At 28.2% G+C, this 18,500-nt stretch overlaps 1 protein-coding gene across 1 annotated transcript in view; it reads right to left on the reverse strand.

Moving 5' to 3' along the window:
* Positions 1 to 18,500, reverse strand: part of LOC113386239 — a 73,759-nt gene that overhangs the window by 31,741 nt on the left and 23,518 nt on the right. Inside the window, exon 3 of the mRNA XM_026624030.1 lies at positions 18,061 to 18,292. Coding sequence (XP_026479815.1) covers positions 18,061 to 18,146 — 86 coding nt within the window. The 5' untranslated portion in view covers positions 18,147 to 18,292. The remainder of the gene's footprint in view (positions 1 to 18,060; positions 18,293 to 18,500) is intronic.

Genomic DNA, 18,500 nt, shown 5'->3' on the forward strand with positions numbered 1-18,500 from the left:
AAGCAGATATATCTAATTTATTTTCTATCTCTCCTCGCAGAATTTTGAAAAATTTGTATAAGCTCAGTAGTAGTATTTACAATTATACACAAAATCCAGAATCCAAAAGAATCTGAAAAGCTTAAAACGTAATCAATAAGTCGAAATACCAAGAAAATACTTGGATTGGATTATACCATGATTTCTATAGAAAGTGTATAAAACTTCCAGTTTGATTGAATTGACAAAACATAGACAAACTAATGGGGTTTATAGTTTTTATAATACCTCATTGTATATAGCATTCAAACAACACATCCTTATACACTTATAGTATTGATAATTTTGATTCTCTAGAAATTGTTTAGAATATACCTTACTTAGCAAAACAACGTTTGCGGGTCAGCTAGTATATATATAAATTGTATGAGTAAATGTTTAGTTGATGTTTACAAAAATATATGAGTTTTATGAAAATATTATTAAATATTTTAATAAATACTACATAAATCATCCCATAATAGAAAATGATAAATGAATTCTACTCGATCAACGAGGATTATCTTCAGTTTTAGGATTATATATAACTGAATTATGAATATATGTGATAGACATATATGTATGTAAGCTTGTAGTTATAGAGAAAATATCCAAAATCAGGTAATCAAATTGACCAAACCCTCGAATAGAGTCCAGCACACCGATTTGCGGTCATAGCACTTTATTGCAATCACATATATAAATAATATTTAATTTCGATATAGTATATTTTATATTGTTTTAATAAAAAAATAAAATTAAGGGTACTAACGCCACTGTTACAAAAAAGGTAACATTTTCAGCATAAGTCCTCAAGAGGTTACATGGACTTTATCAGTTTCAAAGACCGCCAAAGTTCACCAGCACAGTTTAGAAATGTGGTATTGCTGAAGATTGGAGAAGATATAAAGAAATAACAAAAAACAATGAATTATTAGAAAACTATTATAGTTAGAAGCGTTTGATGTATGATGGTCAGAAAGGATCCAAACAAAAAATATGCGGGTGATCGATGGCTTATACAAGAAAGTACAGCTGTTTGAAAGCCAAATCAGGGGACAAGAAAGCACTGATAATAATAATATTAAATTTAGCATATTATTCGACCTTAGATCTAAATAGAATATTGTTAAAATTTAAAAATGACTTTTGTCTTCAAGTTTGTGTTCGTGTCAATCTGTACACGATCGCCACTAACACACGACTCCGCATAAATATGTAATATTACGAAATAACGTTGTCCGTGCCACGGTCAAACCAACTCATTGGCAACTGGAAGAATTTTTTTCAAAGTCAAATCTTTAAACCTACATATGTTTATCTCCAACATTTGCATGTATGTGTTTGTATATGAAAATTAAAAAATATTTTCGTACTGAGTTATTGAAATTCCTCAGAATGCGCTGAATCATTATTAATTTAACTGAAATTATTCGAATTGCTTGAATTGATAGAATTACCATTGTGGGAAAGCAATTTGACATTGATTTGAAACGTGTTTGACCTATTACAAGAGGTTTTGGATTAGTTGAAATGTACAGTAATAGAATATACAGTTTGTTCATTGCATTGGGCTTTTATGATAGCTTTATATTTGCAGAAAGTTCATTGACTAAAAAAATGGTATTTCTTCAATTCTGGACATATCGCACTGAATCATTGGAGACTGTTATTTTTAACATTTTTAGTATTTTATTCATTAGCCATCTGCCAACGTTGTCATATTTCCCAACATCAGGATCAAACAAATAAAAGTCTGATTTTTTACAGGTACTTCTTTATAGTAGTTTTACCCATGTTAATTGCATGCCGTATAATTTAAGGCCATGTTCCCAGATGATATTGCATATGGCAGCGCGTGAGATCTAGTTCGAAGCCCAGATCCCAATAAAGTGATTTTGCGAAACTTGTCGCATTGAGAAAGATTGCAAATTGTTCAGCATCGAATAAATATAGATGTCAACAAAAAGATCTCGCAAGATCTCGTTACTCGAAATGATTTAAACGATGCTGTCGATCTTTATGCATAGCTCGAAATTGGATCACAAATTATATGTTTCGAAACTCCGTGACGTGGGCGGTGTAGATCGTCTTTTTTATTGTTGTTTGGAAATATAATCATTAAACTTTTTGCAAAGGATTTTTTTTTAAGTTTTATAAATAGATCGTGATGACTATTTAAAATTTTTGAAATATTTCCTATGGGTTTTACATACTACTTTATTAGGTATCGCACAAGAATAATTGGTAATAATAAAATATAAAATCTTATTTTTATAAATATTGATAGAGCCCGTCATAGTGGAGAACGTGGGCTATCACAACTAGATCTGGGTACGATCTCAACCTCGGCCAGCTTGATACCAAGCAGTTGAAAATGATATGTATATGTTGACATAAATGATATGTATATATGTTTCATAAATGATATGTATAAATTGTTTCATATTTTTTTATACCAGGCACCTCTTTCTGACTGAGATATGAAAATATTATGTCAATAAAAGAAATAATTACTTCTTTGATCGCGTATCATTTATTATACTATGATGTCATTGAACACCAAATTTTGACAATCATAGCTAAAATGAAAAATTTGCCTATGATTATCAAATTTTAGGTCAACAACCTTTAAACATGTGATGCTACAATTACTGTAGGTGCACATTTTTCTTATTGCTGAATACACAAAAAATAATTTTGCCAGCAGAATTTTTATCTGCGTCATGGTCAAAAATCTACGCACCAAATAATATTTGGATTAAATTAAGAAGTAAATTGCTATAAAAATAAATTCTTCAGAGAACATCAATTTGTTTAGAACACTAATATATTTTGGAAACTGATAATATTCCAAATTTTATCTTTTGTTGTATCGATACATTCCAGTTTTATTGTTGTTATAATTTATTTTTTTGGATAACTTGGAAATGTATACCCGAAGAAATAATTACCAAAATGACTTTGAATTTGACTTTTCATTCTTTAGCAATAAATAGAAAATTCGGGACATTTTTTTTTTGGTTTTTGTCAAATAACTCACAAATTACATATGAAAACACTATTTTTGATTTAAACAAGCAGAAAATTTAGATAAAATTCATTACAATTCCATGCCAACAGTTATAAACACTCCAATATAAAAGTTTTGAATAAAACGACTTTGAAATTGACTTTTCTCTGTATATGGGTATATTTTAAAATCTAAAAGTTGAAAATACAGAAAAATGAAAAAAAATCTGCATTCATTAAAAATATGTTTTATATTTACTCTTATTTTTCAGATTTGTAATATTTGCAAAATTGTACTATAATATATGAGAAAAATACAACTTTCAATATAAATCAAATATAAATATAATAGTAGTGCAAATTATGTAGATAATGCCGACAAATGCAATAATAGTTATGATAATGAATAAGAATCGTCATGGTATTTTATAATGAAGAAAAACTCTATTATCAGTTTATATAAATTGAACGTAATTTTTATAAAAAAAAAATAATATAAAAACAAGGCTAAAAAAGTTATATAATATTAAAAGGATAAACATGCATATGATCCTTAATCTCAAGAAAAAGCGAAAATATGAGAGTTTAAAAGATGACATACACGACAAATAAACAAAGATAGAAAGTTTAATGACTGTTCACTAAATACCACAAATGTTGACACAAGGTAGGTACCTATAGCATTTGATCGTCACTTATTGTTAAAAATTTCATGTTTAATAAATATTATTATTATGAGAGTTATATCATCTTGTATTCGGTAAAATGGGTTGCTGTTAACTAATAGCACAATTACTGCGGATCTAATTGAATTAGCACTGCGAAGTAGAGTGAAAGTATATTATGCAATGTATTATTGGTGTATATATTTATATATATGCACTATGTTATTTATTCGCATATATAAATATCTTTGAATATTTTACACTAGTTTTTTATTACTTATTTCTAGTTTTTAATTGCTATCAATTATTTTTACAATCATTACCAACTCGGCAAAGAACCTGTTTTAATTGTAATATCCTGTGATTCGATGTAGATAGAAATGCAAAAAGTATAGATTATTTGCAATTATGTAAGTGAGGTAAATGATTTGCAAAATAATGATCTAGAAATTAATTACTTTATTTATTATGCAATAATATTGCAATTTTTTATAAGTGATAAAAGGAAATTGCATGCTTAAGTCGCGTGGTATCAATAATGTATGACATAGATAGGGCGGGGCACAAAGGTTCAATTTGAATTTAGATAATCATACTGTCTAAATCAAATGAACTACATCACTACACATAACACAACAACAAACAACCATCAAACCATATTCAGGAATATTTTCAGTTAATTCTTAATTATAGAAATGTGTTCCATACTATTGTTCTGAAATTTTATTACCTGTTTCTTTTTACCCCATAGGCGAAGAGTCAGGGGGCAATCAAATCCAATGTTTTATTTTTAATTTTGAAGGGATTTGTTTCTGAGCAGAATAGTATCAACATTATTCAAGCAATGCAAATTATAAATTTTATGGGTACATTTTTTATAGAGATAACGCTTTATATAACCTAGATCTGGTATTTCGTTAGAAACATTTAGCTGCAGAGTTGGAATAAATGTTTAAGATTAATGTCTTGTATAATTGCTTTTTTAACTTAATTTACTGTTTTATTTGCTATTTTTTTTTTGTCTACGTCTAGACAAAATTTTACGAAAATTTTACGAAATTTTTATGAAAATTTTATAATATTTTATTAATAAGTGTAACAATATTAATAAGTGTACAATTTAACCAGTTTTAACCATTAAGCATGACTGATAATGTTCAATGAAAAGTCAATTTTTCATTTAAGATTGCTTAAATAATTTTCAAATTGTACAATTTGAAATAAAAAGGTCAAGATAATTGTCACAACTTTTTAGTCAAAATTAAGAATTGAAGACGTAATGGAAAAGTAGAAAAAAATTTTGAAGGACGCTTTTGGTGTATTACATTTCTCACCTTTATATTTTTATATAGAACTAAAATTCAAGAAACATAATTCTGTACAAGAACTTCACATAAAATATGAATGGTATACGAAACCAAATGCAACACGATAGCCATTCATTTATAACTCGATATTCTCATAAATCTTGTTCATGCAAAACTCGTATAAATCTAGTTTCTAGAGTAACCTGATTACTATCATGTGATTTTACAGGTGCCTATAGAGCAACTGCTATCCTTACTATTCATTATTATAACCTTGTCTACTTGTGCAATAAGAAAATTATAATATTACACTTTTTTATTTATTGTTCTATTTTATATGTAAGTAAGGACATTTCATATAAGGCTACCTATGGTAATTTATATTGAATAGGTAAGTATGTCATAATAACTTAACAGCTGTTAGGAAATGAGATCGAGTAAATATGGGAAAAGGCTAGTAGTCATATGAAATAATCGAAAAATAATTGCAGTAACATGTAATATGCATTATGAAAATAGAGCAATAGAGATTTTTTTTGCTTTATTTTTTTTAATGTGTCTGCATGATTTTCTTTTATAAAAGACCATTTATAATTTATACAGTGTGAGCATCTTCTTCTTCATCCTTGTATAATTAAGAGATTTTTTACTTACACTGCGGGAAGTTGTGTGAGAAAAATTATTTTATTTAAGTACCAAAACGTTACTAAAAAGTTACAACATGGTAGAGAACATAAAAAAATATTCATATGCATTTTCATAATTTATTACAGTTTTATAAAATTGTATAAGTAAAGAACAAAAACTAAATTTTTACATTTACGCTTTATTATGTTATGAGAATGTTGCAAAATTTAGCTTCTTCATTTAACAAAATTAATATATTATCTAACTACATAATATGTTTAATTTTATTTATTATTTTAATAATATCCATTGCACAAAATATGTCTTAAATTAAAATGTGCAATAAAGCACAAAAGTCAAACTTGGAAATTTCAACAGTAACATAGAACAGAAACTCCGATACTGCTTAATATTTAATTAAAATTATTCAATATTTTTAAAGCAATTATATTTTTTTAGTTTGTTCTGAATATGCAATTACTATCTATAAAATTTAAAAAAGCAACAGGTATTTTACAATAAAGTAGAGCGGGGCTTAAAGATCCGAGTATAAACAAAACCATCACTGATATCTCAAAAACAAGTAAAGTAAAGAATTTTTTAACAACAATATTTGAAAGTAGAAGGCAAAAGATGTACAACCAGTCATCACCTTGATTTTTACGATATTACCATATATACTATCAAGAGATAAAAAATGATTGAAAATCCATAATAAAAGTATTTTCTCTCGTTGTTAGTTTCTTTGCTTGTTAACACTCTTGTTTAGTTTACGAGACTTTAAAATGATTTTAAAATATACGTTTATAAGCTATTTTATAAGATGGAATATTATTTTTAAGTTAGCTCCACAGTTTTTTTTTATAACCTCTATAAAAGCTTATATGTGAGTGAGGTAAAAATGACCATCTGAGCCTTCACCCTGGCAAAAGTGTAAATACATAAAAAATAAATTAATTAAGAAATAAAATTCACAAGACATAAGTTAAATAAATAGTTATTCTAACTCTGCTGATAATTATTTCTGATGAAATACCAGATCAAAGTTATATACATACAGTGTTATCTTTTTAAAAATGTACCCATGAAATTAATATTTTGCATTGGTTGAATAAGGCTATAATTTCATAAAAACCCTTTAAAATTGAGAATAAGACGTTGAAATTATTTACCCCTGGATGTCTCATGGGATGAAACGGAACAAGTTATAAAATTTAGAAAGAAAACTATTTTAGTAATTAAAAATTAAGTGGGAATTTGACTAACCGTAGTTCAATATTATATTTAACATCAGGGTTTATGTTCCATTGTACTGTTGAAATTTCCATGTTCAATAGTTAGTTAATTTGGATTTTAGACAGTATAATTACTGAAAGTCAAATTGGACCTTTGTGCCCCATCCTACCATATTACTTGGCATAGATCACTTTTTTTCTTTTACTTTAATTACAATTGTTCCTTCAATTAATGCCCACGTATGATTTAAAGCTAGCTGTATAAGTAATTGTAAAAAAAGTAAACCAGCAAAAAAAATGTCGGTCCAAGTGCATAATTATACGAGTACTAATCATTTAATAAATTTTACCTTTTACATTTGATATAAATATGTACATATATCTATTACCATTCTGTTCTATAAATATTAGTGCCTGCTCAAGTCGATCCCTTATAAGGTATTTCAATTATTACCGCGTAATGGGATCATTGCATCATCATCATCATCATGTGCTAATTATATCTTTATAATGCTAATTTCATCTCGGTTGTCTGTTGGATTTTCTTACATGATTGTAAATGATCTGAGTCCATTCTGCCCATACTGCCCGACCAGGCAGTATGGGCAGAATGGACTCAGATCATTCAATGAAAGATTGCGTGAGCGGTTGATAATAATAGTAGAAGCATGTTTGGAATATTCGCGATATAAATGATATATAAGACTAGTGGTGTGTGGCACAAGTGTTAGATGCATGCAATTGATAATTGGAAATAATTTTCTTCGAGTTTATTGAAGTTTTAATTTATTTTGAACATTTAAAAAAACTTGAACATGGCCTGAAAAATAGACTAGCCGTGGTAAGACCGACTCCAGAAGCAGGAGCTTTAGGTCATGCAATCTTAACAATCTACTTATAAATAATTTCTTATAAGAAAATAACTAAGTTATTTCAATCTTTATCAGGAAAATTGATGCTTAGATCAAGTAGCGCTTTTCTCTTCAACCTACGCCGATAGTTCTCTGTTATTAAGGAGTTTGCTAGTGAATTTGGGTGACTGATAAGCTTGTTTCTACATTTATGTGCTGTTTTTGTTATTAAAAATTTTATGGTAGATGAATCCGCCAGTTCGGGATATATTTTGGTGCTCCTAAGGCAATTTAAAAAAAAAAATTCTAATATTCTGTATTGTTTCTATATTAGTCTTATAAGCGTTGGTCCACAATTGTAATCCGTAGCACCAAATTGGTTTAAATAAAGTTTTATATAAAAGTAGCATGAGCTTAATTTGGATTTAGACCCTAATAACCAGTAAAGGTTTTTGGTGTTTATCTCGAGCTGTTGCCCTCTTTATGTAGATTCGCCAATTAAATTTGACCAAAAAAGTTAAAAGATTTACGATTCTTTTAGGTAATGAAATACACGTAATGCTTGGTAAGGGAGAAGTGGTAATTTTAAACATCACCACGCATTACCAAAGGGCCCAAAAATCGCTTATGTGATTCAAGGACGCCCCCATATATAACGCCACTTTGAGAATCCAATATCTTTACTATTGATCCTTTCACAAAGAAAATGAGCAACCTCTGGGTTGACTTCAAATAATACTAGGTTATAAAGATCTCAACAGCTCATAGACTACTACAAATAGTTATACTGTACTTATACGGTTCAATAAGAAAATAATGAAAAAAATCAAAGTTTTAAAGTTCAAAATTATCTAAAAATGACCATTGTGTATAAACTCTACTATTATAGTAAGAATAGTTGCTAAAGATGAAACTTCAAAACTAGGTATCATATATAGGTCCTGTACTCAAAATGTATTGAAGAAAATATGGATATTCAAAAAAAGATAAAAATATTGTACAAATTGATAGTGACTTCTAAGCCATCCATCAGCCAGTAAGTTCTACAATACTGATACTGTGAAAAAATCGCGAAAAAATTCTGGGTTTAAAACTATGAAAAAATAAGCAACAATTTGTGTAGAAAACCTACTTTAATAACAGAAATATTTGCTAAAGATGGAGCTTGTGAGAAGTTTTAATATTATAATTAAGTACGAATATTCAGAAAAAGATAAAAATATTATTCAAATTGGCTATTTGTATATCCCTTTCGATAGTGACTTCTAAACCATCCCTCAGCCAGTATGACAACAAAGTTAGTAAGAACTTAACAAAATAAAACTATATATTCTATCTTTTTTTTTAAATAACTGAAATTTTATTAGACAAATAGAATTTGTACCTAAGAACTTGAAAATCATGTTTAGGTAAAAACCTTTTAATTGTTTGGTAAAGTTCAAAGCCAAAAGGGCTAATTTCTTCAGTGTTTTGGGAAAAAAAATTGAGTTGAAACGTTTTTCTGCCTTATTTCTTCTCGTAATAAGTAAATATAGTGGTTTTCTGAAAAAATAAGCTAATTTGGCATAAATTTAGACAGGATTTCAAAATTTTATTTCGAAATCTCTGTATCATTTTGATTTTAGTTTTACTAGTATAATCCCAAAACTGGATGTCATATGTGCAGGCAGTTCTTAAATTGATTTTATAAATCAGCAGATCATTGCAGGTTGATAAATAGGATCTAAATTCCATTTTAGAAGAATGTATGAAACCCTTGTCCTAGATAAAAATAAGTGGACTAAAGAAGTATAATAAAAAAGATACTAGGTATAGTCTTATCTACTCCGCAATTTTACGACTAATATTTCTTACAAATGATCACCAACCAAAATGGCTAAATGCTTTCTCATTTTTCATTATTCTCTAATCAGGCACTTAATTCAGAATTTGAATATACGGACACAATACTTATCTTTTCTTATGTAAAGTTCAATTATATCTCTTTAGAATCGATCTTTGAGAAATTTCATCAAGTAAATACAATTGTGGAATATGCAGGTACACATATCAGCAGCAATAGATTCAAAGCTTAGAATTTAAACTGTTGGCACATAACTTTTATCGCTATTGGATATGAGAAATATGGGCACATATATATATATATATATATATATATATATATATATATATATATATATATGTATATATATATATCCATTTGACATAGTGCGACTTGATGAAGGCACGTATAATAAAAGTTCATACACATTGATTGGTTGCTGGTTGTTTGTTGGCTGCAAAAGATTTCTTGACGGCAAAATGTCATGGAACGTTTACATCTTGCGTAATAAAAGCCGTAAAGTATGTTGTTTTATACGTTCCATATCAAATATATACTTATTCGTAATGTATTATTACACTATTACAGCTTATTATTGAGTTTTAATCGATTGCCTTTGGGATATACTTTGGTAGACGACTGTTTTTTGAATTAATAAAAAATTCCATGCTTGCCAATGTGCGAACTTTATTACCGTTTTGTCAGTGATGAATTGCTTGTTATGAAAATTACAAAATAAATGCAGCAAAAATGGAATTATACTCGTCAATGTACTCGAGAACTAATTAATGTACATCTTGACTTCACGCTGCATTAAATTTATTTGTCGAAAAACTACGAAGTCTTATAAATTATTTTCGTGTATGAACTAATTCATTAAAATCTATATCACCTGAACTTTCATGTATACTTGATGCATATTGCTTTTCGTATCAATTTTAATATATTGCGGAAACACCAAAGTTTTAGGACAATTTTATTTTAATATGCATGTTTTAAGTATATTGGATATATTTGGTATGTATATTAAAGAATAAATTAGTAAATAACTGAAATTTGTAGAGTGACCGACAAAATATCTGGACCATACTTCTATGTTCATGGTTTGTTTGACAAGATTTATTTATTATCACAAAAACCATATTACAAATAATTCTCTTTACTTATGGTGTGAGTTGCCCTAACAAATACTTAACTAACTTGATGAAATAATTATATTTCCATAACTTTTTAATGAAAAAATTTATAAAATATTTTAACAACAACCCATTGTTGAATATAATACTTGGCATTTGGCGATGTACGCGATAATTTTTTGCAGGCAACAACCGCAAATTTCGACACGTATGTGGGTGTAACTAGTTGATGGCTAAAATAAACTTACATAAGTTTCTCTATATATTTTTATTACCACTCTAACAAAATACTCAAATTTTTTAAGAAATATGTATATTTATTTTATATGCAGCAATTAAATAAGTGTGATAGATTTTGTTCAAAAATATGATAATCTTTCCTTGCAACATATTTTTTGAAAAACTATAATCAAACCTTAAAATTTGTAGTATCTTCTCAAAATCTTAATTTATTTTCAGCGGCGATTTATTTTTTCAGACAGGGGATTTCTTGCAGCATGATTTTTATCGTCAAAAACATCTGAAACAATCAATTTTAACCCTTTCAACTCGGATGCTGCCGCTCCGGCGCCAAATTCATACAAATCTCGAAATTCGCAAGTGGAAAGGGTTAACTTTAATTCAAATCTTTTTACAAGCAAGTAAATAGTATAACTTTGTTTCAATATTAGTTAGAATAGCCTTTTATTACTGAAACAAAAATTAATCTTTCCACTCGAGGAATGCAAGATTATTGATTGCCGGAGCGTCGGCATACGGGTGGAAAGGGTTAACTTTGTATTTTAAACTTCAACAAAATTCTGTGACGCTTTGTTAAGTAAATTTTGTTATCAAGCGCAGGAAAAAAATAAATTAAAATTTATACAAATGAATCAAAAACTAGTTTTTGAAACCTTAAGTTAATATAAGTATAGTTATTTTGCTTAAGTTTGTTATTTTGCTGTAATATGTAATTAGAGCAAAATTACAAACGAAATGATCTATTTGTATGTAAGTGAAAAAAATCGAAAGAAAAAAAATTACTCTTGACTCTTTAAAAGCAATGATGTCTACAGGTCATGTTAATGAGTCAATGCAATAATGCAAACTTGTTCGAACAAACATACTTCATTTTTCTCTCTTTGGACCCTATCACAAAATTAGTATCGTTTAGCTGTTATAACGACTGTCACTACCGTACCCCTATAGTCTCCCCTATTAAATTAAGATTTCTTTTGTAAATTTTAGAAAGGGTAATCTTTTATAATAAAAGCGATTTTTGTTATAAAATTATTTCCAAATGTCCATAGTTTATTGAATACTATACATATATTGTAGAATAATATACTAAGTACAGGATAATAATATAATAATTCAGATTAATAATCTAGGATTTTCAATTCAGATTATTAATTATTTTAATGTTCACTTAAAAAAAAAATGATACGATTTTTTTTAAATCTCTAAATTTGAAAATGCTATTCTTATGCATAATCGTTGATCTACACAATACTTTCAAAATCTTAGTAGATTCCTATATTTTTGATTCTTATATTAACCTTTCATTTCTAGTACTCGTCTACTGGATCACATCTACTAATATCTAATAAAAATATTTTGCTCTTTATATGTATTGTTAACATTCTCTGTTCGTTGTTTTGTATAAACAGATAGCAATTAATGAAAAATATAATAAAATATTAACTTAAAAATTAAAAAAATATTTTATGACTCCTTAACACCTCCATTTCCAACTCACAAGACCTGCATCGCCCCTCCTACAGCATCAATGCAATTTCTCTTTCAAGATATGTATTCATAAAGAAATTTCACCCAAAAAATCTTCCAACAGCCTCAAGGATACTTGAAATGTGTGTCAACCTTTCGAACACAATACTATTGAATTACATTGTACGGTACTAAGACTAAAGCCGGGGCTCAAGATTAAACTAATTCACAGACAATCTAATATAATGTTTCATAATTTTACGACAGTCATAATGTTTATCTTTACATCATCTTATCTCTATAGAAGAACATACATACACTTATTAAATTTATATATATATATATATATATATATATATATATATATATATATTATATATATATATATATATATATATATATATATATATTTGTATGTTGTGCATATTATAATGAGTGTCTACTTTCTTTTAGCGGATTCAAGGTCAGAAAAAATCGTGATCACCGGACAAGCGCCTTGCTCGCTTCGGATAGAAGTTGCATAATCGAATTTTTGCGTGAATACGTGTGTTCGCACGTCATTAATGTACTAATGATCGAGGCAGGTTTTAATAACGGTCCAGAATTTGTCTAAGGTTCGATGGAATCCATTAAAAAACTGCAGGTTCTTTGAATCTTCATATTCATCCAAAATCCAGCAGCATTATAATGGTTACAAACCTGGACTAGCACAAACTAGTCCAAAGTCCGATCCCAACTTCGGCCAGCTCGATATCAAGCAGTATGATATCAAATTTTCTCTTGAAATTATAGCTCTCAAATATATACGAGTCAGGTTTTAATAATGGTCCAGAATTTGTCTAAAGCTAGATGGTATCCAGTAAGCAACTGTAGGTTCTTTGATTCTTTATTGCTGTAATGGTTAAAGATGTGTCTAGCACAAATTAGTCCAAGTCCGATCCCAACCTCGGTCAGCTCGATATCGAGCAGTATGATATCAAATTTCCACTTGAAATTATACATCTCAAATATATACAATTCAAGTTTTAATAATGGTCCAGCATTTGTCCAACGTCCCATGGTATCCAGCAAACAACTGTAGGTTCTTTGATTCTGTATCAAAAGTCAACAGTGCTGTTATGGTTTAAGACTAGGGCTAGCACAAACTAGTCCCAAGTCCAATCCCAACCTCGGTCAGCTTGATATCGAGCAGTATGATATCAAATTTCTACTTGAAATTATACATCCCAAATATATGCAAGTCAGGTTTTGATAATGGTCCACTATTTGTCTAAGGTTCGATGATATCTAGTAAAAACTGTGGTTTCATTGATCTTTTATATTTTTCTAAAATCCGGCGTGGGCTAGATAGCATGATATCAAATTTCGACTTGAAGTTCTAGATCTCAAATATATATACCAAATCTGTTATTTATATGGCAACACGATTGGATATAGAAAACAGGGGTAAATGGTAACAAGCTTTATTAATTAATATCTTAAGCGATATTAAAACACGTTTTTGTGTCCATGTATGTAGATTTGATTAATGTGAAAAAATCAAGTCTAGGGTTGGTTGATACAAAACCTTGGGGCTAGTTGTAACATGCAAAAATTATATACAGATTCAAATGGAGAAGATTAGGTAGACTGGATCGTATTTTTTTCTTAATACTTGCTCCGGTAGATGTCACAACTTGCCTCTAAAAATTGATTAATCGTGAAATAATGAACAACAGTTGTACAATTATTTTTCTTGATTCGGTAAAGAAATAACTACAGCAAGTATCTATTTTTAATTAGTAAAAAATAGATAAGTGGATCTCTAGATATATTAATTAAAAAACGGTTACAACAATTCCCTACCCTATCCTTCTGGCTAACGGTTACAACAATTCCCTATATGTATAACTACATATAAAAAAGAGTGGTTGACCGATGGGTTGCCCTTTGAAGAAAAATATTGAATTAGTATGTAGATAGCTCAAAGAAAATGTTTTTCTGATCGCTGTTAAAAAAAGATCCTTTCCACATTACAAATCGAGTGAAGAGACCGATGATTTTCATATTATATATTTTGCAAATTAAGCAAATTAATTTTTTATTAAATAAATAATAAAAATAATGTATGTGGGAAAAGTTAGGTAATAATTGTGTTACATACGTGTTTATCACTAGAATTATGTAATTATTGGTTTCCTCACTTAGAAAATAGTAGAACAAGGACATTCATTGCATTTAACCATCATCGCACAAATTAGCAATTATATCTTATTACTTCAACAAGCAAAATATAATATTGTTAAAGACAATTTTTAATTTTTGTATTAAAGGAGATGGAATTTGTTGATAGTTCCAAAGACGTTTTTCGCCACAATATAGTGAATCCTCTATATAATTTTGATTTTTAAAATATGTTACTTTACGTCAGTTATTTCTAATTATATCATTTACCAGCTTTTTGCTTATGTTGAATTTAATTTTTTTAACATGAAATCTATAACAAATGTAACGATATATACAAAAACTTGGCTATAATACGTATGTATGGATCTAATCATCAGTCAATTAACATTTCAAAGAACTTGCACTGCCCAAGGCAATATGTTGGCAATAGTTGATCTAGACTTTTTCTAATAAAGTTATAATTATCTTTCAACTTAAACCAACAATTTAAAAACAATGTAGTTCGATTCTTGGAAATCCAGTTCAAAATTATCTAGTTCACGCTTAGCAACAATAAAAGACAAAGGAATATAACACAAAGTTTATAAAAATAATTTATCCAGAAGACTATGGAAGATGTTTTTTGCAAAAAAAAATTTATTCTATAATATAAAACCAAACTGAACTACCTAGGTGTTCTAAAAGTTGTTATGAACATGAACCCTATTATAAAAGACCATCTTTCTAATTATAAAAGACCTATTATAAAAGACCATCCTTCTAATTATGTCACATTTATTTTAATTGAGTGAATTTTTTTAGTTCCTTGCACCAATGCCTCAATAAACTGTTTTTGGAAAATAGTTGATCATTTTCTATTGAATTTTTTATTGGAGCACAAATATTTACCTAATACATTATTATCAATCTGAAAATTCTGGTTCTTATCCTCTATCATTAGAGGAATCTAAAATTGCAGCATTTGCTCATAATTATCATCAAGTCTTTTATAAACAGCTTCCAAGAATTATAGATAATAGATTATTAATTATCTCCATCGGCAATTAATCACCTGGTTTAATGTCTTGACATTAATATGTAATAATTATGTGGTATTACATGCATTTGTTAATGAATAATTATGTGCTAGACGCAGTTGTAATTTATAGCTACCTCAGAATTTTACACTTGTCACACAGTAATAATAAATAAAAACTAGCTGTAAGTGGAATTCTGTCTTAAGGCAATTAAGGCATCGTGCCTTAAGGCAAATTGCTGGAACTTCCCGTACCAAAAATTATTGTTTTTTTAAAAACGATTAACATTTTTAAAAAAAAAAATTACTTTGAAAAAATAAGATTTTTGAGAAACTATAAATTGGACAAAAAATTACTTTTTTTTGAAAAAAATTTTTTTTTAAAAAAAAATTTTTTTTTAATTTTTTTTTTTTGAAAAAAATTTTTTTTTATTTTGACATATTGTGGAAGATCTGAACTTTCTTTTCAAAGCAATCAATCGTACTGCTTTAACTGCATAGGGACAAAATATAAAGCGCGTAAGCGCCGCGTCGCTGTTTAAAGCATAAGCATTGGTACGGAACCCATAGGAATGTTAACAAATTGTATACTTATTGTTAAAATCTCTATAAAATATCTGATAATTTTATGAGCATATGTCTAATGATCATTTTTGACCGCCAAATGGCTCATTTTTTTACTTTTTCCTCCATATCTCCGAATCCGCTAGACCTACCTTCATGAAAATTTTATCGATTCTTCATCTTGTCAATACAAGTGAAATGTTTTTTGAATTATTCAAATCGGACGCTCCGTTCTCTCAAAAACTGAGCTACCGTTTTCGGCACTTTTTGCCCCGTATCTTTGGAACGGCTAGACCTGCCTTCGCCAAAAACTAATCAGCACGTCTCCTTATCAATACGAATCGAATGTTTTTTGAATTATTCAAATCGGTTGACCCGTGTTCCCGAAATCGTCGACGAAAATTTGTATCCGCACATACATACACACACATACATACATACATACACACACACACATACACACACACATACATCCATTTTTTCTAAGGTATGCCAAAATGTTCAGAAACCTCTGAAACGTAAAGATATATAAAAATTTTCATTTTCGATTTTTTTTGCGATTACTATAACTTGCCCTACGGGAAGTTAATAATAACTTTGTGAATATAATTTAGAAATTCATTATCAATATTATTCATAAAAATATCAATCAAAATTTTAAAGCACTTCTATATAAAACTTCTGAAAAATGGGAAGATCTACTTGTAGTAGGTTTTTAGATTATTATGTCAAATTTTATTAAAAATTGTTTTCCATAGCCAATTATTGGAGCTTTTGTTTAGGAGCTACAATTGTTTTTTGCTAATTTTTTATTTATTTACTTTTCTTTATTTGTAATTCATTATCATTTATGTTTTTTTTCTTTTTGTGATTATTATTATTACTATTTTATGTGTAATTTAGCCCTATAACTTAAAGAGTTCTGTCAATAACTCTGACTGTTGTATATTATTGAATCGAATGAATGAAAAAATACTAGAAGTTTTGATAGTATTTAAAGATGAAGTACATACTAGTTACCCAAGTTCTCAAAATTTAAAATATTAATTACTTATTATATGTTATCAAATACACAAGAAAAATATAGTGCTACTGGCTTATAGTAAAAACTGTATGTTAAAGTCATTTTAATTAAAGGAATCTATAAAATACATATGAAAAAAGTAGATAAAAATCTCTCAAACTTCTTTCAGAATAATAAGAAGTTGGACTTGAATAATATTAAATATTCATTATACTATAACCAATAGGCAATTGATTTGAGAAAATAAATAATGAAAATAAGAAATAAAAAACTGATATTCCTTAATAGGGATGTACTAAGCAAATGAATACGTATTAAAAGCTTATATAATGCTTGATTTAAACATTAAAACTCGTTTTATAATCACACATATTACATAAAAGCATGCCTAGAAACAAACGATTCATCACTACTTCATTTAATCACATATTTTATAATAAAATGATATATTATTTGCATTATTGAAGTGAGATCATGCTTCCATATATGAAACTAATAAAGCAATGATAAATAATTCTTTATTGTTGTTTTATTGTTGAGATTTCTCATTTGTGAAAATATTATGTAAGCAAAAAAATCATAAACAGGCAGATGGTCAGATGAATCTGAAGAAATCAAACTTAGAATTAATTGTTTAAACTTATACGATAGAACTGTTTAGTTTGGGATAAAATGTTTAATTTTAGGATTTCACAGATAAAAAACTTAAATAATTCAATCAAAGTTTGTTAGCAGTTACCCCGGTGGGTAATTACTATTAGATACAATTTTTTGGATCAAGTTCATTGGCAATAGTTTTTCAAGTCTTCTAAATTCTGGTGCAAGATAAAGTGCACATAATTGACGAATGCACTTATACTAGTCTCGAAAAGCTTATTATATATTTTTTTTATCATTTTAAATTATCTTACCTGCTGACACAAAAGACCCCATCCCGGTCGTTGTCCCCCATTTCAGGGTCTCGTAGAAGTTGTGCGCTTCTCCATTCGCCCCTCATGGCGTCAACTTTCTCTCATATCACTACACAGATTTTTGATATTTATTTTTATTTTTTTGTTAAGCACAATTTTATACTTTTATTTAATTCACAGTTTAGAAAAATTGATTTGGAAACACTTCTTAAAAGAATTCTTTTAACGCGATCTGAAAATAAAAAGAAAGTATGGGTTAGATATATGAAATATTATTTGACGATGATACAGCTTAAAATGAACAATTGTAAATGCAGGGTGGTAATTTATCAAATTTAGTAATGGTTCAATACAGATATGATATGTACAGGGTGTTCCAAAATTATATCATGTTTCGAAATGATGAGCTTGTAATTGCAACCAGGAGCTTAATTATGACA

This window comes from Ctenocephalides felis, unplaced genomic scaffold (assembly GCF_003426905.1).
Source record: "Ctenocephalides felis isolate EL2017-DRISC unplaced genomic scaffold, ASM342690v1 CF-g0.4_SCAFFOLD_03571, whole genome shotgun sequence".
NCBI lineage: Eukaryota > Metazoa > Arthropoda > Insecta > Siphonaptera > Pulicidae > Ctenocephalides > Ctenocephalides felis.